The sequence below is a fragment of the Lytechinus pictus genome, chromosome 7, assembly GCF_037042905.1.
Source record: "Lytechinus pictus isolate F3 Inbred chromosome 7, Lp3.0, whole genome shotgun sequence".
Taxonomy (NCBI): Eukaryota; Metazoa; Echinodermata; class Echinoidea; order Temnopleuroida; family Toxopneustidae; genus Lytechinus; species Lytechinus pictus.
In genome coordinates, this window is record NC_087251.1 from 7,023,971 (window position 1) to 7,049,838 (window position 25,868).

The 25,868-nt window shown below is 35.4% G+C and overlaps 1 protein-coding gene across 2 annotated transcripts; it reads left to right on the plus strand.

Moving 5' to 3' along the window:
• The first annotated feature begins 3,292 nt into the window (after positions 1-3,292).
• LOC129266063 (uncharacterized) lies at positions 3,293-25,837 on the plus strand. Of its 2 annotated transcripts, none has more exons than XM_064101804.1 (6): positions 3,293-3,467; positions 12,481-12,540; positions 13,066-13,252; positions 14,222-14,386; positions 20,606-20,817; positions 21,121-25,837. In XM_064101804.1, the coding sequence occupies exons 1-6, from the start codon at positions 3,459-3,461 to the stop codon at positions 21,346-21,348; spliced, it is 861 nt and encodes a 286-aa protein (XP_063957874.1). In that variant the 5' UTR covers positions 3,293-3,458; the 3' UTR covers positions 21,349-25,837. The 2 variants fall into 2 exon arrangements, with proteins under 2 accessions (XP_063957874.1, XP_054759915.2); XM_054903940.2 differs by having other exon boundaries at positions 3,327-3,463.
• Positions 25,838-25,868: the final 31 nt, after the last annotated feature.

Consider the following 25,868-nt stretch of genomic DNA (forward strand, 5'->3'; position numbering starts at 1 on the left):
CTAGCAACACCAATAAAGTATCCATAAAAATGTAAAGAATACAAAAGTATCATGTACTGCTTACCGATCGAAAAATGTTTTCGTCCAAATAAAGCGGTAAAATTCACCAATCAGATTCAATTTGAATATTCATCGATTTAAATGCCCGATTGTATGCACGATCTTTGTAAAAAAGCGGCATTTTATCACGATATTTTTTTTGGGGGGTAGGGTAGATGTATTTATCGATTTCCAACAATTGCACAAATTGGTGCTATAATGTTCACCAAACCAATCATAAATAGTTCTAGTATGATCCATGGTTTATTCTCTATCGCTAATGTATCTGCGCATCAAACTTTGATTGTGCAAGCACAGCTACAGAAAGGAAAATGTAATTGAATCTTCCACATGTTGGCAACAAATCGCATCGGTGTGTATCATAACAGAAAAACAGATAAATTTTGAAAATTAATCAGAATTGAGGAAGAGCACATTTTAAGTTATATATGGTTTATGGCAAAAATACTTTAACTCGCTCAGATAACCGAGAAATCAGGAAAATGAATAAGCTGTTTCTATATAGACTAGTTCCTCACACTTTTCTAGTCCCACCTCATTTTTTAATTTTTTTGCTGAAGAAATATAGATTCAGACCACTTTAGTGTGTGTGTTTCCATATTCAAATCAATGCAATTTAAAAAAAATTTAATTTTCCTTGGACGTTCCAAGCACTTTTTGTAATTATGAACTGGATGGCTATTTAATCAAACAATTGATGCGAGTGCGTAGCACGAGCTGAAAAGTTTTTGATATATGAAAACTATGAATACGCAGGATGTGTATTAACGATTAATGAAAACTCTAATAAATATTGACTTGAACATTGGATGTGAACAAGTTATCTACTTATCTTTTTGGGGGGGGCAACTCACAGGGGGGAAATGCCCCCCGTGCCTCCCGCCTTGGTGCCGCCACTGGTCTGGAGCGGAGCCCCCGGAACCTCGCGATATTTAAAGGAGAATGAAACCCTTGAAACCAGCTGAATCCATATCAAAGAGAAAAATCAAAGAAACATATTGTTGAAAGTTTGAGGAAGATTGAATGAATAATAAGAAAGTTATGAGCATTTGAATATTGAGATCACTAATGCCATGTAGTTCCTCCCATTGGCAATGCGACCAAGATCTGTGATGTCACACACGTACAACTCCCTCATTACTTTAGTACTTATTTCACTTATATTCTCACTTTTATAGAGTCTATCACAAGGTGAGGTGTTCTCTTTATGAGAGGACAAGTACAGAGGTTTCACAACATTATATCATTGATGAATCGTTTGTCATATGATTAGAATGAGCAAAAAGAGATGTTTTGGGCTATATTTTCAGTGTCCAAAAGGGGAGAGTTGTTCATCTGTGACATCATAGATCTTGGTCGTATTGCCAATGGGAGGATCTCCATAGCATTAGTGATCTCGACATTCAAATGCTCATAACTCTTCTATTGCTAGTCCTATTTTACTCAAAATTTTGTTGATCTTATTCTCTGATTTTTCTGCTTTCACAAAAGCTAACTTGCTCCAAGAGTTTCATTCTCCTTTAATAAAATCGCAAATGACCACTTTTTTATCAAATCGCTGATAATGAACGAAATATTTTTAGGCAGCACAACATAGCAAATATGGAAAAATTTGTAAAGTCTCCAGCGAGCGAATCGAGCCAGAAAAATTTGGTCTTTTAATATGATTTTATTCTAGTAGCTTTGGAAATTTACCCAAAGTGAACATTAATTTTAAGGCTTTTACGGTAAATCTAGCCAGCGCAAAGCCCCGCGGAAAGCTTTACTTAGGTTAGGATAGAGGGATATAACTAGCCCTTGGCTAACCCTTGGCTAAAGATTTTTTTTGTCCTGATTGCGACCATTAATTATTGCATATAATTTAGCAAGCTTATTTTAGATGCCATCCACATTTCTTCCCGTTCTATATATTTTTCAATTCTCGGCAGCTCGGTCGGGTTATTAAGTTTTTCTCTTTTTTTCTTGTCCCTTTTCTTCTGATTTTCGGATCTACCTTCATTTCCTGTTTCTTTTTGCCTCTTTCTCCCATTTTCCCGTCACATGTTCTTCTTTCGTTCCTTATCCCGCTTTCCTTCCATTTTCCCTATTTATTTCCTTGCCCTTTCTTTTCATTTTTTTCCCTTCTTCCTTTTCCTCTTTCCTTTCTTTGTTTCCCTTTCTCTCTTCCTCCCTTTTCTCCTTTTCCCGTTAAAAAAAAAAATTCCCGGTGAAATCCGCCAGGGGGCAGCTTGCCCCCTGCCCCCCGCCTGTTACGCCACTGTTGAGCCGCAATTTCGCGAAGGGGGCCTACGATTTTTTTTACCAGCTTCCTGAGTTTATATAAAAATCCGTAAAACGGCTTTTTTTCGACACACCGTGCGGACACCGGAGGAGACATGCGACTGAGTCTATTATCTTCTTGTGATATTTGTTATTGGTATGTATGGTTGTTTTATATAGGCATATAATACAGTAGACATAAAAACAAACATGCTATAACATAGCCTATGTTATACAATTGTTTATGTATATTGTTATCATTATGTCAGACCCCATCCCATGATTGAACACAGATTTATATTATATCAGCTCTCACGGGCCATCCAACCATATCATATAGGCCTACACTATCATGGACATGGTTGTTGTTTGTGAGTTATTGTTTATGTTATATTGTGTTTTTATAATTTCGGAAATAAAACAAACAAAACCTTAGGATACGATAGCTACAGATATTATGCGTGATATAAATATTTAAAAAAAGACCAAGAACTTAAATTCTTTTAATAACCATATTTATAGCATCTATCAGCATTAAAATTACTTCCCGGTTCTGAAATAAAATTCTGATAGATTTTCCTGACTAGATCTTAGTCAATCTTATTTTTTTATACAGTGGATCCACTAAAAAGCAATGTGCAATTCATGTGCTGACCTTGCTTTGACATTGGGTATTTCCACATGACGCGTATGGCAAGCCGTTTGTGTAAAAATTAGATAAACTCTGTTTTTCTCAAATAACTGTTCTTTTCAGAAAAACTCAGTTTATCTCAGATAAACACAGTTTTTCTCAAGAAGAACTAAGTTCTTCTTGAAAAACTAAGTTTATCAGTTGATAAACTTAGTTTATCAGTTGATAAACTCAGTTTATCTGTGAAAAACTGTGTTATATCAGTTGATAAACACAGTTTTTCAGATAAACTCGGTTTATCTGAGAAAAAAAGAGTTTATATAGTTTTTACACAAACGGTTTGCCATAGACGCGGGAATCCCAGCTGGGATTCCCCACAGTGCAAGTGGCGAACATTAAACTTGCGACATGACATTGTACGCATATTAATGTGGTCTCACAAAGGACCTACATCTTGCAAAAACTGTACCATATTGGGATTTAAATATTATTGTGCGTGTAGCTGTTCATGGCGTACGTGAGTATTGCAATGTGTGTATGTTCCAGTTTCACTGATTCATGTAGGCCTATTTTCTATATCCCAGATCATTTTGAACTTGAAAGAAGACAACCAGTGCGTTTATAATCTTCGACTTCATCATCTTGAAGCATCACTTCGGGCAGCACTTACTCTGGAAGAATTAGAATAACCATCGTGATAAAATGTTGCTAATGCCCTTTGGCTTTGGTCACAATTTATTTTAGTGTATACTATCAGTACTATTGCGATAAGAAGATTCTAGGCCTATAAAGCCAGGGGCGTAACAATGGTCGGTGGCCAGGGGGGGGGGGGGGGGAGGGGGGCAAGAGCCAAAAATTTCCCGGTCATATCATGGTATGTACAGGATTTTTTTTTATTGTACCCCGAGTATTAGGGCGAAGCTCAACGTGTGATAAGTACAAATAGAGGGAGCACAGCATGGCACGTGCACGAGCGAGAAAAAAAATTACCTTCTATGAGACGAGAGTCTAACTTTAGTTTGAGATTGATTTTGATATGGTATTCAGAAAATAACATCATGTCTTACATCTTCCTTTCATTTCCTTTCATCTTTTCTTTTTTGTTCTCGGTTGTAGAACTTTTTGGGCAGTACTATACTTTCCCGGTGAAATCCACCAAGGGGGGCAGCTTGCCCCCCGCCTGTTACGCCACTGTATATTTTATTCATTTCTTTTATTGAAATGAAATTTTAATTTGTTCGTACTGAAATATTGATAATTATTTCTACACAGTAACTTTTTGAATTAATGTTATACTAAATGCTTTTATATTGGAATGAAATTTTTGAATTGTTTGAATGAAATATTGATTACACACATCTAATATAAACCTTTTTGGAGGCAATACAGTAATTTTTAGGAATTGATATATCAATTATACTACATGCATATTATTGGAATGAAATTTTAAATTGGTAGTAATGAAATATTAATTATACACATTTAAAAACCTTTTTGGAGGCAATACAGTAACTTTTTGAATAACTGCATTTATTATTGAAGTGAAAATTTTTGAATTGTATGAAATGAAATATTGATTACACACATGTAATTTAAATCTTTTTGGAGACAATACAATAATTTTAGGAATTCATTATGTTAATACTTCATGCTTTTATTGGAATGAAATTTCGAAATGCTAAACTGCTTGTAATGAAATATTGAATACACACATCTAATTTAATTCTTTTTGATGACAAAACGGCTCGGTGTAAAAATGGCAGAGGTAAAAATGGCAGAGGTAATAATGGCAGAGGTAAAAATGGCAGAGGTAAAAATGGCAGAGGTAAAAATGGCAGAGGTAAAAATGGCAGAGGTAATAATGGCAGAGGTAAAATGGCAGGGGTTATAATGGGAGAGGTAAAAATGACAGCTCTATGTAAAATATGGCCAGTCTTAAACCCCCATGCAATGAATTGTCAAAAAGCCCCCGCATGTACATACATTAAATAAGAAGTGCATGTCACGGTTAGGCATTTCATCATCATTATGTCTTCATCGGCCTAACAATGCTATTTACGAATTCGTTGGAGGTGTACCGTGAACGCTTTTTAAAAAGAAATCAAACGACAGATATTTTTTCATTCAATTTATCAGGAGCAAAATGAAACTGCACTATTCTCATTCATCATTTTATAACATTCCTTTTTGTCTGGCTGGTTTATTTATATCTAAAGTTTGCCAGGTTTACCGATGCAAAAAGGAGGAAGAGTAGACATAAGAGAGGTGGAGAGACAGAGATGGTTAGGGGCGGGGAAAACATAGAGAACATAGCGGGGAAAGCTTAGACGTTGAAATTTTCACGAATGACTGTCGTTAAATATTATGTCCTTATTTGTAATGTCGTCTGTACTATTCTTTTTAAATAATTGAATGACAATAAGCATGCGTTCCCAGGCTTGGCACTGAATATGTAACTGATTATGAAAATCAATAATAATCTTGTTTTGACTGGTAAACCAATTTGGGGTCGATCGAGGGGGACCGTCTGGTTCAGATTCTTTGCATAAAAGAAGACCCTGAACCTTTACCACTGCATCCAATATGATATAAACGTCTTGATGGTCATAACCCTTGGAAGCGGAAGTACTGTTGGGTATTTTGTACACCATAAGCAGCACCCTCTTGGTAATTAGCTTGGTATGCTAAAATGTAGACATTTTATACAAATACTCTGTTATTTTTCAAACAGAAGAAAAAACATTGTTTATTATCTAATTGTTATTATTTTTGTTGTAATTCTTTTTCTGACCTAAAAGAACTTCATTTAGTTGAAATAATTTTTTGTGTCATTTTCCCCCTTAACCAAATTTTTGGAGTGAAAACTTTTTTTTCTCGGCTTTTTAAAGGTCAAGTCCACCCCAGAAAATTGTTGATTTGAATCGATAGAGAAAAATCAAACAAACATAACGCTGCAAATTTCATCGAAATCGGATGTAAAATAAGAAAGTTATGACATTTTTAAGTTTCGCTTATTTTTCACAAAATAGTTAAATGCGCAACTCAGCGATATGCAAATGAGAGAGTCGATGATGTTCATCACTCACTATTTCTTTTGTTTTTTATTGTTTGAATAATACAATATCTCAAATTTTACAGATTTGACAATAAGGACCAACTTAACTTAACCATAAACTGTTAAAATAATGGTAATTGCACATGTTCAGGGAGAAAATAAACTTTCTTTCACTTGACAAGGAGGAGAAAATTATAATATTTCATATTTCATATAATAAAATACAAAAGAAATAGTGAGTGGGTGACGTCATCAGTCTGCCAATTTGCACACCGACCAGGATGTGCATATAACTGTTTTGTGAAATTAAGCGAAACTTTAAAATGTCATAACTTTCTTATTTTACACCCGATTTTGATGAGATTTTCAGCGTTTTGCTTGTTGGATTTTTCTCCTTTTTTTCAAATCAACTTTTTGTTGGGGTGGACTTGTCCTTTAACAAACCAGCACCCAATTTTTCACTAACTTTTCAAAAGTTAGTGGTGCTCACTCAAGCGGAAATATTTTTCGACAGTTATATCGTCATTTGCTTAAATGGATCTGTACCAATGTTAAAATGTGGAAAAATCTTCAGGATTTTACATGCGGGGGCTTTTTGACAATTCATTGCATGGGGGTTTAAGACTGGCCATATTTTACCTAGAGCTGTCATTTTTACCTCTCCCATTATATAACCCCTGCCATTTTACCTCTGCCATTATTACCTCTGCCATTGTTACCTCTGCCATTGTTACCTCTGCCATTTTTACCTCTGCCATTTTTACCTCTGCCATTTTTACCTCTGCCATTATTACCTCTGCCATTTTTACCTGGCACCGACAAAACAGTGTAGCTTTTAGGATTTAATATGTCAATACTTCATTTTTTTATTGGAATGAAATTTTAAACTGTAATGAAATGTTAATAACACACATGTATTTTAAACCCATTTAGAACTTTTTTTAGTAACGTTTTGGAATTAATGTTAATACTTCACGCTTTTAATTATTGGAATGAATTTTTTAAAATATATTAATTACTAGATATAGTAACTCTTTAAATTAAGGTGTTACAGTAATACTACATGTATTTTTATTGGAATAAAATTATAAATTGCAATTAATTAATTATTTAATTAGTTATTTTCTACTGAATTTCAAGTATTGTCATCTTGTGTCTAATGGAGGCTTTATATATGTTATTTGTTTGTAGCCTTTATGTAAACGGGTATTCACTTTCACTATATATAATTCTTATAAATGTATTAATTGTTTTATATGTTTATGGTATTTTGATGTTAATTGACTTGAAGTTTTGAACAAAACAAATTTCCGATATGGATAAATAAAGACGAACTTGAACTTGAACTTGAACTACCAAATTTTAAAGGAGAATGAAACTCTTGGAGCAAGTTAGCTTTTGTGAAAGCAGAAAAATCAGAGAATAAGATCAACAAAATTTTGAGTAAAATAGGACTAGCAATAGAAGAGTTATGAGCATTTGAATGTCGAGATCACTAATGCTATGGAGATCCTCCCATTGGCAATACGACCAAGATCTATGATGTCACAGATGAACAACTCTCCCCTTTTGGACACTGAAAATATAGCCCAAAACATCTCTTTTTGCTCATTCTAATCATATGACAAACGATTCATCAATGATATAATGTTGTGAAACCTCTGTACTTGTCCTCTCATAAAGAGAACACCTCACCTTGTGATAGACTCTATAAAAGTGAGAATATAAGTGAAATAAGTACTAAAGTAATGAGGGAGTTGTACGTGTGTGACATCACAGATCTTGGTCGCATTGCCAATGGGAGGAACTACATGGCATTAGTGATCTCAATATTCAAATGCTCATAACTTTCTTATTATTCATTCAATCTTCCTCAAACTTTCAACAATATGTTTCTTTGATTTTTCTCTTTGATATGGATTCAGCTGGTTTCAAGGGTTTCATTCTCCTTTAAATAATGCTGATATAGGCGCACTAGTCTGCAGGCACAGACCCTGATTTTAACTAGGTAATGCAGACTTAAATACATTTATCCTAGATACAAACAAGATAAGGGATCTCCCCTCATGTGGCCTAAATAAATAATGCGAGCGTGAAGCGTGAGTTATTTTTTTTAATAGTTAGAACTAAATATTGAAAATTCTGAACATTTTTTTGTAGTCATAAGCGTGAAGGTATCTAATAAAGTACTTGATGCAAGTGCGACCAGAAAATTTGTGTTTCCCCATGCAGTTTTCCAACCTGAAATAAATAAATCAAACAAAATGACAATTTAACACTTTTTTGGGATAAATCATAACAAGATGTGTATTTCATTCAATAACAAATGCGTTCTCAATAGGGAACATTTTAATCATTTAAATGGAAAAAAATTGTGAAGAGGTTATGGATTTCACTAAATAAAATGTGAGCCCGAAGCGCGCGAGCTGAAAATGATTTATAATCCGATTTTAAACGGGACATTATATTTACTTTTTGTATTCATGATGAGGATGCGTATCTAAATAAACAATAATTTATTTATAATATAGGAATGCAAAGCGCGAGCTGAAAATATATTTCTTCTTCTTTTTCTCTTCTCCCCCTCTCTCCTTTTCTTTTCATTTTTTTTTCACCGTCAATAGAGGGGGATGGGGCGGCCGCTTCACCCCCTGAATCCGGCAATGAACCACTTTACTTGACTGAAGTGTTTGTAACGTTAGAGCAGACTACGGACAACCTCCACTTAATTTCATAGTAAATATATTTAGGTCTGTTTCTAAAAATTGAGACTAAAATGCAAGAAAAAAAATTTCCCTCCAGACCCACTCTCCCACCCAACTGTCTGGATTTCCGTGATTCTTAAGAAATTCCTTGATGAGCTTCAGTTGCGAATGAAGGGGGGGGGGGCTGATTGAAAGGAGGCAAAAATTCCATTAAATATAACCATTTAGGTTAAATTTCATTCAAGGGTATGTAATAAACAAAATCAACATCAAAATCTTCAGTTTTTGAAATGTCACCATAACTTAGAAAGTATATGGGCCTAGTTCATGAAACTTGGACATAGTGGTTATCAAGTATCACTAAATACTCTGCCAGAGTTTTAAACATGACCAAGGTCAGAGGTCATTTAGGGTCAACAAACTTTGGCCATGTTGGGGGTATTTGATGATTTCCATCATAACTTTAAAAGTTTATGGATCTGGTTCATGAAACTTAGACATAGGAGTAATCAAGTATCATTGAACATCCTTTGTGAGTTCCAGGTCACATGACCAAGGTCAAAGGTCATTTAGGGTCAATGAACTTAGATTATGTTGGGGGTATTTGTTGAATTGCTATCATAACTTTGAAAGTTTATAGATCTAGTTAATGAAACTTGGATATAAGAAAAAAAAGTGCAAGTTTTATGTCACCTGACCAAGGTAAAAGGTCATTTAGGGTCAACAAACTTTGGCCAGGCATGTTGGAGGTATTTACTGAATTGCCATCATACATGTAACTTTGAAAACTTAGAAATCTATAGTTCATGAAACTTAGACATTTGAGTAATCTAGTATCATTGAACATCCTGCTCGAGATTCAGGTCACATGACCAATGTCAAAGGTCATCTAGGGTCAATGAACGTAGTATTTTATTATCATATGATTTTTTTTTCTTAAATAACTATTAATAGTTGCTTTTCAAGGCACTGCTGCTCTATTGAATGGCGTAATGCAGGTGAGACTGCCAGAGGCGCTCCACTTGTTAAGAAAAAATGTGTCGATCAAGTATTTCGGCTTTCATTCGAATAAAAAAAAAAGCATCATTCTTATAAATGTAAAATTAGTGGAAAAGAATTGAAAGGAAACAGAAATTTGATAAGTGAAGGTACTCAGGTGCATGTCAAGTTTAGTTTGAAAAATATAATCTTTGGTTTTGACGAGAAAAGAATGCATTGAATTGTTATGTATAATGAAACAACATATATTTCTACAAAATTTAAATAATGAAAACGTTTTTGCATACGTAAAGAAAAAAGATGTATAATCAGTATTATAAAGATGAGAGATATATCAGTACTATATCGGGTTTGTTTAAGAAATTTACTACTAAATAGAATGTCATTTCATTTCATTCTTTATTTGTGAAGTATTGTTATTGTTTGAGTTCATTGTATAATAATTTTTCTTCTGTAAATTTTGAAATTATTTGACTTAATAAAACGCATTTGGAGGGCTCAAAATTTTTCCCCTACTATGCAGCGCGTCCCCCAAAAATGTCCCTCTGACATAGGGCTCAATTAATTCCAAGATGTGGTAGTATTCTCAATCAAATATTTCATAATCTAACTTCTATGAAAATGTTATTGGTCTCGCTTCAGCGGTTTTTAATACACACCCTGTTACGCAACAGTGGTGCACTGCATTTTAACCCCCTACGCCGCCCGCCCCCTACCTTACCATCCAGAATTAGTATTTTGGACAATTGTGGAATGTCAAGCTTGTGGGAAGAAGACCATCTTTTAAATCTGAATCGGGTTAAGTTAGCTATGTAACGTAGATTACGTGATATTGATTATCAAAACTGGAATGAAGAAGTTAATAGAAATCGTTTGTGTTTCAACTATAGAATTTTTTAAAAAGAAACAGTTTTAGAAAAACATTTGTTGAAGTTGGATGTAGGAGATAGAATATCTTTATGTAAATTTCGATGTGGTAACCATAATCAGCCAATTGCTAAATGTCGTTATTCATCTGATCAACCTCTTGAAATATGTCCATTGTGTAACCTTGAAGTTCAGGGTGATGAATTTCATTATGTTTTAGTACGTCCGTTTTTCAATGATGAGCGTAAGAAGTATGTTAAAACTTATTATTACCGTAGACCTAATGTCATTAAGTTTAATCAGCTATTCAATGCTAAATCTATTAAGCACTTAAAGAATCTATCAAAATTTTGTAAAGTCATCATGTCGAAGTTCAAATAATTTTGTTGTCTTTCCTTTTTTCATGCACTTCCAGTTGTTGAATTGGTCTCTTTAAAATTAATGTACATGTACGTAGTTCAGACTATTTTTATGCCATGTTACTAGTCCATATATTCTATTTTCGATTCTTGCCTTTCACCTGTTTGTTGTAAGAGTCTGATTTTTTAAGCTTTTGTTATCTTTTAACTTTTTTATGTATATCTATATTTGTTGTTACACTATTGTATTTCTTCCATGCCCCTGAAGGGGCCGTAAAAGAAATAAAAATCACTGTATCACTTATCACTGTACTAGGGAAATTTCCCTGATCTATCGAGGCTCATCAAATCATAAACTTGAGCATTTGCAGAAGGGTTAGAACCAAGAAATGAAGGGTGTTTGGTGATTGATTTGGGATCAATAATGAATGATGGATAAGTCCGATAAGCTGAAAAATGAAGGACAAACCACAAGTGTATCACTCTTTGCGAAAGCGAATATTACTTGTAGAAATTGAGTTGTTTTTAATTAAAAAGGCTACAGTGAATTAACTCGAGCTCATTATAAACTTAATAAAAAAAGTAATGAAAACAAGAATACACTATTGTTGGATTTAGGCATGAAACAAACATGACCTGTTGTTTCTGTCACTGTGCATCTCCCATTATCAACTGTTGTTGCCCTTCTGAAACATGAAAGGTTGTGACTTGATGAGTCTGGTAAGATCACGAAGATTTCCTGTCAGCTCAGGGAATTCCCTGATCAGAATGATTCTCAATGATCAAAGGGGGTTGATAATGCTTGGCAGTGCAGAACATACAGTAGTGGTAGTAATGCTGCATGTATGTCAACTTAGAATGGGCTGAAAAGCACCACTTTTACCTAATAGGCTGTATATTCAAAACCGCTGAAGCGAAACCAATGTAATTTTTTAAAATAGAAGTTAGGTCATGAAATGAGCTTCCGCATACCACACATGTAATTGAAAATAATCTTTGAATTTTGAAATAATTCAGCCGTATATGAAAGGGACATTTTTTTGGGGGACGCGCTGTATATTCAGCGGTTTCCTTTCTATCTTCTATACGTTTCCTCTCCTCGTTCCGCACCATCTAATGTTGGAGCGTCGTGGCCCAGTGGATTAGTCTCCGGACTTTGAAACAGAGGGTTGTGGGTTCAAATCCCAGCCATGGCGTAGTTTCCTCAGCAAGGAATCCATCCACAGTGTGCTGCACTCGACCCAGGTGAGGTAAATGGGTACCGACAGGAAGCAATTCCTCGAAAAGCTGTGTGCACCTGAATAGGGAGCCTATAGTTTAGCCGGGTTAGTAATAATAGCAGGGCCCGCTGGGAGAACAGTTTTCGGAACTGAAGTGACTATACCCTGAGTAAATATACCGTTATTATTATTATTATTATTATTATTAAAGTGTGAAGATTTTTAATGCCCTTAATGTCCTGCATGATATATATACTTTTTTATTTTGATGCTATGCAACACGGTAAAATTAATGAATTTTCCTTTCCATTTTCATTAATAATAGATGAATACATCCCTATCTTCGAGTGAAATCATTCTCTTGCAGAATCCGACCGGTACTATGGTAGGCTACGTCTTCATTATTTATTATTTTCTCGTTCAGTCAATATGAAATCAAAGTATTTGGAACACAAAGAGATCTGTAAACTTTAAAACATATATAATTTGATTGGGTGCATATATTAGAATTGTAGAAGGAATATTTTTATTCAGATACACATTCAAAAAGGGTCTGACTTAACCTTTATAATATATTCGAAAGTCATGCAGAAGACGCATTCACCCAATTAATGATTTAAGTGCCATATTCAAGGGTTTTTTACGTGCTTGATCTGTTGATGTATATGTCCTATTTATATTTCCCTTTTTCATTATCATAGTCGTTCAATAATATTATCTTTTTACCACAAGCACACTGTACATTTCATCAATGGGCACGTTTTAATGCGTTATTTTGCCTCATCAATATACGGTATTGGCCTATATCTCTGACGTCTATTTGTTTATTTAGAGTGATTGTGTCGTTCCATTTCTGAAAATAATTTGAATTTCAATTGTAAATTTTTATGACCTCCATTTTCCCCGCCAGACGACCCCGACCCCGTATCACTTTGACCCTGCCTCTCAGCAGGTGATCAACTCATTACCTTCCAAACACTTGAGCCATCGTCAAGCCTCAGAAGCTATTAATGATGCAGCTAGTAGGATTGCTTCTTCTACTGAACATGGTCGTACATCAATGAGGAATGGACTGACTTATGATCAGTTCCTTGCTGGTAAATAACTTAGGATCCAGAATAAATTGTGTACTGTAAGAAGACAAGATAGTTCTGAAATAAACGAATGAATTATACGACATTGTAAAGTCGTTCTAAAAGCTCAGGATGAGAATAAAAGGTGTCATGCTTTGGTATTTCTTAGTGAAAACATGGAATCAAGGTACATAACATGGATAAGTCGTTGTTCTGTTTTAGTCATGAAAAAATGAAAACGGAATCCAGGGGAGTGTTTCATCAATATTTTCATCCGACAAGTTGCCAGATCTGACATCTTTCCATGATTCTGATCGGCTGAGAGGCACTGTTCCTATGGTAACTGTCGTCGGATAAACTGGGATTTGTCAGATAAAACGTCTGACAAGTCTTTTCATGAAACGCCCCCCAGCTCTGCGGTTCTGTTTTTAAAAACGCGAATTCAAAGAATTCAAAGTAAACCATCGTTAGCATATATACACTGGCAAGCCATTGGTGTCGATTGAATTTCCTGGGGGGGGGGGGCTGTTTTGTTTTCTTGTGAGGGATTTTTTTATTTTATTTTCATTTGGGCGGAGGTCAGGGGGGGGGGTGATGAGTCTAAAAATAATTTAAAGATGCTGTGTGTGAGGGAAGCTAGCGAGCCCCAAAAATGGCCTTTTTAAAACATACATAAATCAATTTTTTTGTAACAGATTTTGACGTGATATGTTTTAAATATCATTCTTTCGTATGGATTTTTTAAACACTATCATTATTAACCATACTGTATGTATTGGTTATTTTGTAATTTTGCTCTAAATGTTCTTTTCTGTTTTTATTTTTCTTACTGTTCTCTGTAATAAAGGCCTCTGACTTTATTGGAAATTGCAAAAGAGCCCAAAACAACGTCAGCGTGCATGGAAAATATATATTTTTTAAATTAGAATATGGAAACATCACTGGACTGTATTTTAAGAGAAATTCGACGTCATCTTTGTTTTGTTTCACCAGGTCTTTTATACAGCGAAGAAACAATGTTAGTGAGTCAGTTCATATACTTTGACTATGTGATGTTTAATCCTGAGCCTCAATCACCACCTCGATCTAACATGACATCTGGTCGTGCTTTCCTTACTAATCATCGTCTTCTTCTCCTATCAGCTGAGGTTTATCAAGGTTTGTCTACTACCATTATGACCTTAAATTAGCTTACAAACTTGGCCTATGATGTTTCGTTAGATCTCTGGTCCAATTTTACACCCCTAGGGTATTTGGGCAGGGGCGGATCCAGCCTTCGCCAATAGGGGGGGCCCGGATTTTTTTTTTCAGCCATGTTTTCCCTGATCGGCTGCTCGAAGATGATTTTTGCCGGGAGTTTTGGTTTCTTTGAAGGGGTAGTCCTAATAGTCACTTCTTAGCTCTAATTGTTACGAATAAACATAAATATATAATACCATAATCCTTATTTATATAATGCGAAGCGCGAGCTAAATTTTTTGGAAATCTTATGTATTTTTTCCTAAAATTTTGAACATTCTGGTCAATGATTTTTATCCTGAAAAAGATGTATATGCAAATGAATAATTACTACGAACGTGAAGCGCGAGCAGAAATGAACTAATGGAAAGGGTACTGTAAAAGACTGTTTGCAATAAGCCATGAAGACGTTACATATCTTAAAAATCAAATAATGCGAGCGCGAAGCGCGAGCTGAAATTTTTTGACATTTTTACCTTAGGAATGGAAATTCTAAGCACTTTTTTTGTTACTTAAACAGAATAGGTATATAACTAAATTGATGCGAGCGCAAAGCGCGAGCGGAAAATTTTGAGATTTAGACCTACTTAACGAGGCACTCTATTCAAGTTTTTATATACGTTTTGAAGTGATCGAAAAGGTACCTGTTAAGGACTGCTTGCACTTAGCCATGAAGACGTTACATATTTCAACAATTTTTTTGACATTTCTACATAAAGAATTTAAAATTTTAATCAATTTTTGTAATCGTGAACAGGATAGGTATATTACTAAACAATTGATGCGATTGATGCGATGTTTGGTGGTGTCCACCTGCAACTTATATTAGAATTAGAGGCACGGAAATAATAGAGGACGTACAAGTCTACCCCTTAGGGTGCACAATGTAACCCCACCTAAAATAACAAAAAATTGTCGAGAGTTCCGGTTCATTCACTTTCTGTATCGATTTTTTAGTTACCTTAGTCATGTTAGTTGGGACTCTAACTCTACTCGTTGTAATTGCAGTCAAGATTCTTCCCGCTCTATATAGGTATATAACTAAACAATTGATGCGAGCGGGAAAAAAAAAATCGAGATTTAGACCTAAAAACGGGACACTCTATTCATGTTTTGTAAATCATGAAAAGAATGAGTAATAGGGGATCTTCCTACATTAACAATGCGAGTAGAAATTTTTTGGTATTGTGATCTGAAACTGGATAATGATTTAAATAGAGAACAAGTTGACTATCTGAATAAACATGCGCGCGCGTCTTTCATATTTAGACATAGAATCTAGGCATTCTAAATAGTATCTTTAATCATGAAAATCAAAGCGAGCGCGAAGCGCGAGCTTAAACTATTTGATATTCCGATCTGAAAAAAGTATTTCAAGCATTTTGTAGGGAAATTGTGAGGTGGATATGGATCGCACTTAATAAAGAGCTGATATTTTTAATTATTTTTACTTTGAGTTTTAACATAGGACCGGGACATCCTTAGGATATGCATATGAAGATGATGACTATCTTCCTATTCCTCTTGCTAAGTGAGAGATGAAACAAAAGGGACAGTTTAATTATTAAATTAATATCTTATTTATTAATGCATTAGGGCGCGAAATCTGATGATATTATGGCCTGAAAATTGGACATTTCAAGCACTTTTGTAATCATAAATAGGATGCATCAAGTTAATATATTTTAACCATTAATGCGAGCGCAAATCGCGAGCCAAATTTTTTGATAAACTGTCATAAAAAGGGGGTTTTAAGTAGTTTGTTGTATAATCAATATTGAGACATACATAACTCGACAATCAAAATGCGAGCGTGCAGCGCTAGCTGATACGTTTTGACAATCAGACCTGGAAAGGGATATTTTGAAAACTTTATGGAATACACGAAAATAATAGGTACCTGATAAATCAAAATTTGCGAGCGCGCAGCACGAGCAGAAAATGTTAATATTCAGACCATAAAACTGACATTTGTACAGAGCACTTATTAAAAACAATTTGTAAATCGCACAAAATAATGAAAGTTCGATTTCCGAGGTGAAATATGTTTTGTATATTGACTTCCAAACTTGATATTTAAACTCCATATTGAACAAGATATGAAAATCACCTAACAAGCAATGCGAGCGCGAAGCGCGAGCGAAAATTTTATATAGTGGCATCAAAGTTTTTCTTTATTTTCCAAGTCTTCCCCTCATCTTATTTTATTCACTCTTCTTCCTCTTCTTTTTTCTCCTCTCTTTTCCCTCCTTTTCCCCCTTTTTTTCTTCTTTTTTTGCTCCGCCAATAGGGGGGGGGGGGGGGGGGCCAGGCCCCCCTGGATCCGCCTATGTTTGGGGGTGTCCATCTGCACCTTATATTAGAATTAGAGGCACGGAAATAACAGAGGACGTACAAGTCTACCCCTTATAGGGTGCACAATGTAACCCCACCTAAAATAACAAAAAATTGTCGAGAGTTCCGGTTCATTCACTTTCTGTATCGATTTTTTTAGTTACCTTATAGTTGGGACTCGAACTCTACTCGTTGTAATTGCAGTCAAGATTCTTCCCGCTCTGCCAGCGAAAAGCGCTGAGACCGGAGCCTCTAGCGATATGAGCCGATACAGTTGTTGCCGATAGTTGTAATTCAAGTAGCTCTATTTTCTCTTTCTCCCAAAGTATAGGTAATCAAATGTGTTTGTTAAACAATTATCATCACATAAATATCAAAAAAATTAAAAATCATTTCACTTCGGTAAAGTTATTGTTATTTCGGGTAATCTTCGATCACAAATCAACTTTATACCATAGGTCTATCAGCGAGCAGAGGCATCTATCCGGGGGGGGGGGGCGATCGCCCCACCAATCAAAATATTGGTGGGGCAAGCATACCGTTTTGCCCCCCCTCCCCCAATAATTCCGGAAGTGCAGAAATAAAATAAAATTGTAATGTTACATAGAAATCGGCAAATGAACAAACACAACATAAAATTTGGTTTTCACATTAATTAGTACAGTACAAAATTACGATTCCATCAATCATGTCTATCATTTGAACTTTTGTTAAGGTACATTTACGCAGGAATTTTAATATATAGACATTAAATTCTTTTCTGCCAATGAATAAACAAAATGACAAACCCTTTTTTCGTAAGCAGATCCATGTGAGTTATGTATACCTCTATGACAGTTTATCAAATATTTCGGCTTGCGATTTGCGCTCGCATTAACTTTTAAAAACATATTAACCCAAGCATCCTATTCACAATTACAAAAGTGCTTACAATATCGACTTTAAGGCCTCTTATTAGGCTTATTGAATTATTAAATAAGATGACATGTCCATGAATTCCTAATAATTGAATTGTCCCCTTTCCAGAATGGAAATATCGATAAGTTTCATTTCAAGCTTAGGGAGAGGAATAGTAAGAGAGTCATCATTTTCATATGCCAAATATCCTTAAAATGTCACGGTCTAAGGTCAAAATAATAATTAAAGAATTAACTCACACCTCGCGTTCACACCATTAAATGCAATCCATATCCTTTTCACAATTTCCCAAAACAGTGCTTGAAATGGTGCTTAAATTGACCCTTCTTCAGTTCGGAATATTTTTTTTTTCAGCTCGCGCTTCGCACTCCCATTATTGATTTTCATAATAAAAGAAATGTATTTAGAATACCCGGATTCCAGGTCTAAATTGAGATACGCAGATTGTTCTTTATTTAAAACTTGCTTAAATTATTCACTTTCGCGCCCCCATTATTAATGTAGGAAGATATCCAATTACCCATCCTAATCATGATTTACAAAACATGTGTCCCATTTTTACCTCTAAATCTCAATTTATTTTCGCGCTTGCATCAATTGTTTAGTTATATATCTATCCTGTTCATACTTACAAAAAGTGCCAAGAGTATTCAGTTTTTAGGTCAGAATGAGAAAAAATATTCAGCTCGCGCTTCGCGCTCGCATTATTTGATTGTTGAAATATGTATTGTCTTCATTGCATTAAACTACAAAAAGTCCTTACGAGGTCCCTTTTCAGACCAGAACGTATTGTATATTAAAAGATTTAAAAAATGCTGCTTGCTCTTCACGCTCGCAGCAATTATTTAGTTACATATTATGCATCTTGTTCAGGATCATATATATATATATATATATATATATATATATATAAACCCCTCAAAAAAGTTCGGAAATCTGAGTTTGGCCATTAATTTCTCCCAACTTCCAATTTTACACAATGCATATTTGATATCATTCAAAAGATCATTTAATTCTCTTTAAAATGATGCCATGCTTGTTATGATCATGCCGTTACGAAAAGAGCAGGATTCAAAAGTATTGGGTGAGGTCTAAATTGAAAAGCTGCAAAACGAGCAAAAAAAGTTAGGAAATCTGAGTTTGGCCATTAATTTCTCCCAACTTCCAATTTTACACAATGCATATTTGATATCATTCAAAAGATCATTTAATTCTCTTTAAAATAATGCCATGCTTGTTATGATCATGCCGTTACGAAAAGAGCAGGATTCAAAAGTGTTGGATGAGGTCTGAATTGAAAAGCTGCAAAACGAGCAGAAATAGTCATGAAGGGTCAATACAGAACATGATTCTTTTGTCTGTGTCAATAGAGATGAAAATCCATTCAAATGAAGCCCCTGCTTCTTCATTTTTATGTTTTGTTGTGGTTTATGTAGTGATGGTTCTGTGAGATAACCCTAGTCTAGTTCTAGACGATTTTAATCGAATCTATTTTCACCGATATATATACGTACTATCCCGTGCGTACGCCCAGCCGAGTGTGCGCGCAAAACCGAGAACCAGGGGAGCGTTTCATCAATATTTTCATCCGACAAGTTGTCAGATCTGACATCTTTCCATGATTTTGATTGGCAGAGAGGCACTGTCCCTATGGTAACTGTCGGATAAAATGGGACTTGTCGGATAAAGCGTCCGACAAGTCCTTTCATGAAACGCCCCCCTGTTCCTCGGAGTACAGGGGAGCGTTTCATCAACATTTTTGTCCGACAAGTTGTGAGATCTGACATCTTTCCTTGAATCTGATTGGCTGAGAGGTACTGTTACTATGGTAATTGTCGGATAAAACAGAACTTGTCGGACAAAGTCCCTTCATGAAACGCTCCCCTGGTTGGAGTACAGGCTGGTGCGGTGCACCAAGGAGCTCCTTGGGTGCACGTAAAGAGTACATGAGTGTACAACAGACACTGACTCTCGCGCATAAGAGCTAACTTGCGGACCGGGCACGCGAGCGAGAGCCCGCGAGCACCTCGATGGTACGGTACTACGAGGTTTACGCACGTATCGTACACCCCATTTGCACCGGGATTTCTTAGTGTGTGGTTAGAGCATATTGGACTTATAATCGCAAGGTTGTGAGTTAGAATCCCCACTCTATCATTGTCCATTGTCCACTTTGATAAAAAAGGCCCGAGGGTAATATCTGTCGTCTAGAAGGTCAGCCATTATGTCTGATTAACTTAGACGTAAAATGTTTCCTAAGTAATTGGTTATAATTTGTAACCAATTACTTAGGAAATACCAGTTTTGGCGTTTACCAGCAAAACGCTGTCCTGCCGAGTTCCTACGGGAGTTACCATAAATAGAAACGGAAACGGGAACACATAATCTTGGCATAACGTAACACGTCTTGCCATGAAAAAAAAAATCCTGCTGCATTTTCTACTGACAAGAAACTTATAATGAATTATATAGGCAACGGTGTGTTATGCAAGATTTATAGTTTCAAATAAGGAGGTGGCTTTGTCTTAATGGCAGTTTGAAAAATGAGAAAAACCATTAATCACCAGATCACGATAACTTGCACCACCTGTACGTAACAAGACGTATAGGCCTACCTGCGAATGGAAAATGCTATGCCACCACGATAAAAAGCTTGATAAAAAGTAAAAATTTGAAATGTATACCCCTATATCACTCTCAACATGATCAAGGTATGAAATTCGGAACATCCTGGTATAATAATTATATGGCATTAATAATCACATTAAAATAAGCAAAAATCAATGTTTAATTAACACTTTTACACCAACTAAGTCTTGCAATTATGATAAAAATGTTTATGTTGCTACTTTAATAGTTATATTTATAACCTTTTAATTGATTCAGGTTTGAGCTTGGCAACTTTGACCCCTGGTCAGGACAAGAGACCTTCAGGTTACACAATCACAGGAAATGCTTCAGATATTCTGCATTATCAGAGTATCCCATTGATCAATATCCACAGTGTGGAGTTGAACGCATCAGTTGGTGTCCAGTCTGTCGAGACCGTAATGGGAGTACGGCCATGTTGCTGTCTGGCTCTGTGTAGCTGTGCAGGGGTAAGCATTGTTCCAGGGAAGTGTTATACTCCCTGATTGTTCATTAGATGACAATCAGTAGCGTATTGGAAGATTACTTCCCGATGCAGTCAATGCATATGCACCCCTTCCGATACCAGAGTTTTTACTGTTTTTTTTTTGCTCCCCAGAAAATGACATTCAATGATATTCAGTCCGGTATCAAATCTCTACTAATCAATACTGCAGCCCATACGTACCTACAAACATCGACCAATCTTCATCTTGCACGTCGCTATTGCGTTCGCAACTCGGTTATATTTTGTTTTCATTATTTCTATATAGATGGACGATTGTCTGAAGAGCTGGTCATCAACTTCACAGTCTCAAGGAGTTAGTACAAACGAAAGAGTGTTGACTATCGGAGTGACAATGCCTCCATGGAATCACCGTTACATGATCAAACTTCATCTCAACGGTGGTGTTCCAATGGCCCTGGTCAAGGAGTATATAGTTGCATTCTCTCGTTTTGCACCTAATATCACCACCAAGGCCCAATCTGCTGCTTTCTAGGTCACTATATAAAGTGCATTCAGTCGTTGTCATGGCAAATAGTTTAGCAGTTTCACAGTCAGTCGTTATTATCATGGCAATTTCCAATCAATATTGAAACAAGTCATTATATAGGGAAGTTAACCCTGACCAAAAGTTGATTGTAAAAAGTAACAGAAAAGATAAAATATATTGGTGAAGGTTTGAGGAAAATCAAAACAGAGAATAAAAAAGTTATAATTTCAATTATTTGATTTGTGACGTCATATGCGAGGATCTTTACATATCATATGGTAAAAAATCAAAGAAATGTAATTTTCTCAAAAAAATAAAAACCTTTTTTACTGTACCTTCAATGTATTAATAGACAAATCATTTCACATCCTTTCCTAAAAAGAAAACAAACAATAAGTCATCTCGAACCATTACAAATTTGGGGATTTATGCATTTTATATCATAACTATGATAATGGGGTAGCTGCTCGTTTATGACGTCACAAATTCAAAACTTAAAACTGATAACTATCTAAGGGTGAACTTCCCCTCTAATTATGAAAAGCTGGCGCAATGCCTTCATGACGCAAGGAATTATTGTAGAACCATAATCATCATAAACGGTATACTCAATTGTCAGGCAAAAGGGTGTCACAGGAATTTTGAAGAGGCATGATTCATGATTGCTTTATAGAAAGTATGAAGCAAATTAAAGTTGAAAGACCATGAAAATCACCATTTCACTCTCGTAACATAATTCTAAAACGCTTGGAAACAATTACAAGAAGTATGTGCAAATTGCATGTATATATTTCTTGTGGCTATAGCCCATCAGTTGTTTTAAAGGATATCTTTATAGTTTAATGCCATTTGGGCCGCGGCCTACAAGTGGGCAGTGAGAAGCTCCAGAGGGAGAAAAAATAGGGGAAAAACTATAGTATATCTCATACAGATCCGTCCGAATATGTTATGTCCGATCGGTCTATAGAGGGGATTCACACGCCCGCATTTGCGTCATTCGAATGATAATTCGAATTACGCAGTTTGAGCGTGTGAATGCAAAATAGCGTAATTTGAAATGCGCAATGCAAATGATGGTTTCGAGGTGCTTTCGAGTGACGCTATTCCAGAATTACGGAGCGAAACCAGCCGTGTGAATGCTTTGACCTCCAAAACGTAATTCTGGGGGCGGAGCTTACGGTGACCATTCAACCACTTCCGCAGAAAAACCCCGCCCGCTATTTTCTGCTCTGTTGGCCAATTTTAGCGATGCACGAGTGCCATTGACTAGTCTGCTGGGCAAACCCTTCACTCGAGTTAAGGGTCTGAATGTGCAGCCTACTCATACCTTGTGTACTGAAGGCTCTCTGGAACAGCAAGTTTTGTATGTGCTAGTCTTTGCGTGGAGGCACACTTGTTGATCAAAGTTCCAATCAGGGTCTGTGCCTGCAGACTAGCCATTGGCGGGGTACCAAAAAGAAGACACACCTCTCAATATCGATGCGAAACGTAAAGCCGCAGAATTAGAATCCTCCTGAGCCGTGTGAACGGAAGATGAATCTAGCGTCATTACAATTTGGCATTGCAATTAAGAATTCAAATGACGCAAATGCGAGCGTGTGAAATCCCTAAATAAGCACGTTCATGTGCATGGTTTCGATCCAGTTCAGAAGTGAACCTCATGTGCATGCATATTGACTGTGTATGTAGTTATTGTCGCCCATTTACCGGACATTTGCAAATGCAGATTAATTCTCAAACTGTTTGTTTCGAATGTGCTTCAGAGCTTTGTGTTCAAATTTCACGAAACACTATTTTCACCAAAATTGACGTTTTCTTAAAATTTTGGTTGGTGGGCCTCGAAGAAAAAATCTGAGAGTCAAAGTTGTCCTCGAGTAAAACAAAAGGATGAGAAGCGCTGATTTAGCGTACTTTCATTAGTAGGCTAGTGTACATAAGTATTTTGTCAACATACAAAAGTAGTGCGGAAACATAACCACAATATTTGTAAATATTATAGGAAAAACGCATCATAAAAAGGCGGTAGACTACATTGAGCTTATTAAATACCCAGTAATCCTAATATGCTTTCATCCCATTGTGAAGAAGTTGGTATTCGTGCTAGTTTAAGTTATTCACATGCAGTCTCCCACAAATTAAGTAATACAAAAAATGATGGTAGTATTGCATTTCTATATCACATTGTAAACGAATATTATGCACTTAAAATTAGTTGTCAGTCATGTTGTATATTTTTCCACGTAATTTTGTTGATCATTCGATTGATATGAGGTCATTGTATTCAGAGTTTTTGGTTCAGTCCGATCATTGTTTCGGTATTTTCATATTTTGATATTGTAAATAATTCACGCTACGGATTATGTTTAGTGACGTCAATTTGAACATACTCTGAACTTTAGATTTTTTTTAATATTACGAGAGAAAAGAGAGATACCATGACTTTTAGATATTCAGTACTATTTATATACCCACCTTTTATTTATTGTGCGGCCGTATTGAATCTACATAAATAAAATAAAAAAAACTGTTCGTATAGTTAAAAGAAAAAGAAGTAATTTCAAAGACTGATTAGAAGCTGAAAGTAAAGTATTTTCATTTCTAAGAAACTTGAGGTATTTCACTTTGACTAAGTTTGGTTTATAATGAATTGATTAATAAAAGACTTAATAATGGTATCCCGACTCCTAAACAATTGACATAATGCAGGAAAATTATGTATATAAGCTTGTAGGATATCATGCAGAAACCCTAAAATGATTCATTTTCGTTTGTTACTTACACGGTGTCATATTAGATTGTATAACATTTGTAATAATGATAGCAGCATCTTTTTGTAAATGCAAAATTAAGTTAATGTTTAATTACCACGATCAAAATAAGAGGAAAGAATTATAAGCGTATACAGATTTTGAAAAATGAAAAGATGCAGTATCGATGACGAATAATTTTGATAAGTTTCAAGTTTATCAGCAATGCGTAAAGCTATTCAGTTGAGTGAATGTGTGTAACATAAATTATAATTATAAAACATCACTCTGATCCTTTACAAAATGGGGGGGGGGGGGGGTTCAGAAGATGGAAGAAGAATATTGAACAGCTCCTACTATACTATACACTCTAAATTCCAAGGATTTAAAGTAAATCCGGATCGGCTGTGAATAGCGGCCAGCCGAATATTAGATTGGTTTTAACCCTTGTAGATTTAAATAAGAATCTAAAAGATTTGAATTTATATATTTTGAGATTTGAAATTTAATCCTATAGATTTAAAATAAATCCAACATTTAGATGGTCACTATCCACAGCGGATTTGGATTTATCTAAAATCCTTGGAATTTACGCCAGGTGAGGAGGAGGAGGGGAGGTGGATTACTATATACCGCCTCCCTTCTCCAGGTGCGGTTCTTTTTTTTTTGGGGGGGGGGATTCTGGGGGCTTGAATAATTTTTGACATTGGTTTATCCAATACTAATAAAATGGCACATCAGTGGCAGCATACTGAACGTGAAATACTAAGCAAGCAGCTGTCAGCCCGTCTGAAAAATATTACGGGATTATGCGAGGGAGCGAGCGACCCCCCCCCCCCAATATTCAAAATGCTTGAAAATATTGTTTGTTCTACATGTCTATTCCACCCATCAGGGCATGTGATTTCACTTCATGATAATGGGGGCAAGACTGGTTATCAGAAGGATACAGTGTTGTTACCATCTCCAGACGTTTAATTTATTTATACGTGAGTGAGCCTCGCGAACGAGCAAGATATCCCTAATTTCAAGAGCAACATTTTCACGACCCACGGTCCCTTAAAATTCATTGAATAAGTCTATCCAGTTAACGGCCTTATATTTCTCAAATCTTCTATAATATAAGGCTTTTTCTACTTAAAATGATAAAAATAAAAACATTATAGTGATATAAAATAATTTTGATTGCCGCATATATTCATATTTTTTTATTACAGCGCCGTTATAAAAACAACACCGTGCGGACATAATTATATGAAATATGACTGCAGCAGAAATTATTTTAGATTACGTTTTGTCCATTTTCTTATCTTCTTGTTATTTCTGTTATTGGTATATGTTTGTTTGTTTTATTTAGGCATAAACTCCATAAAACAAACATGTTTTGTCATACCATTGTTAATTATTATTATGATATTGGACCACATGAAAAAACACAGCTGATAATTATGTTTAACAGCTCTGGATTGGGCTATCCGAGCGTATTTATTATCAATGTTTTAAAGTTAATGCGTATGTTACTTGCATATATTGTGTTTTTGTGATTTCGGAAATAAAACAAACGAACAAAATCTTAGGTTACGATAGCTACAGATATTAATTAAAGCATCTATCATGATATAAATATTTGTTTTAAAAACCCCAATAACAATATAAACTGACTCTCTTTTGATAGCCACATTATAGTATTTATATCCACGAGCTTATTTTCTGGTTCTGAAATAAAATTCGGATAGATTTTCCTACTAGATCTAAGTCAGTCTTGTATTTTTTATAAAG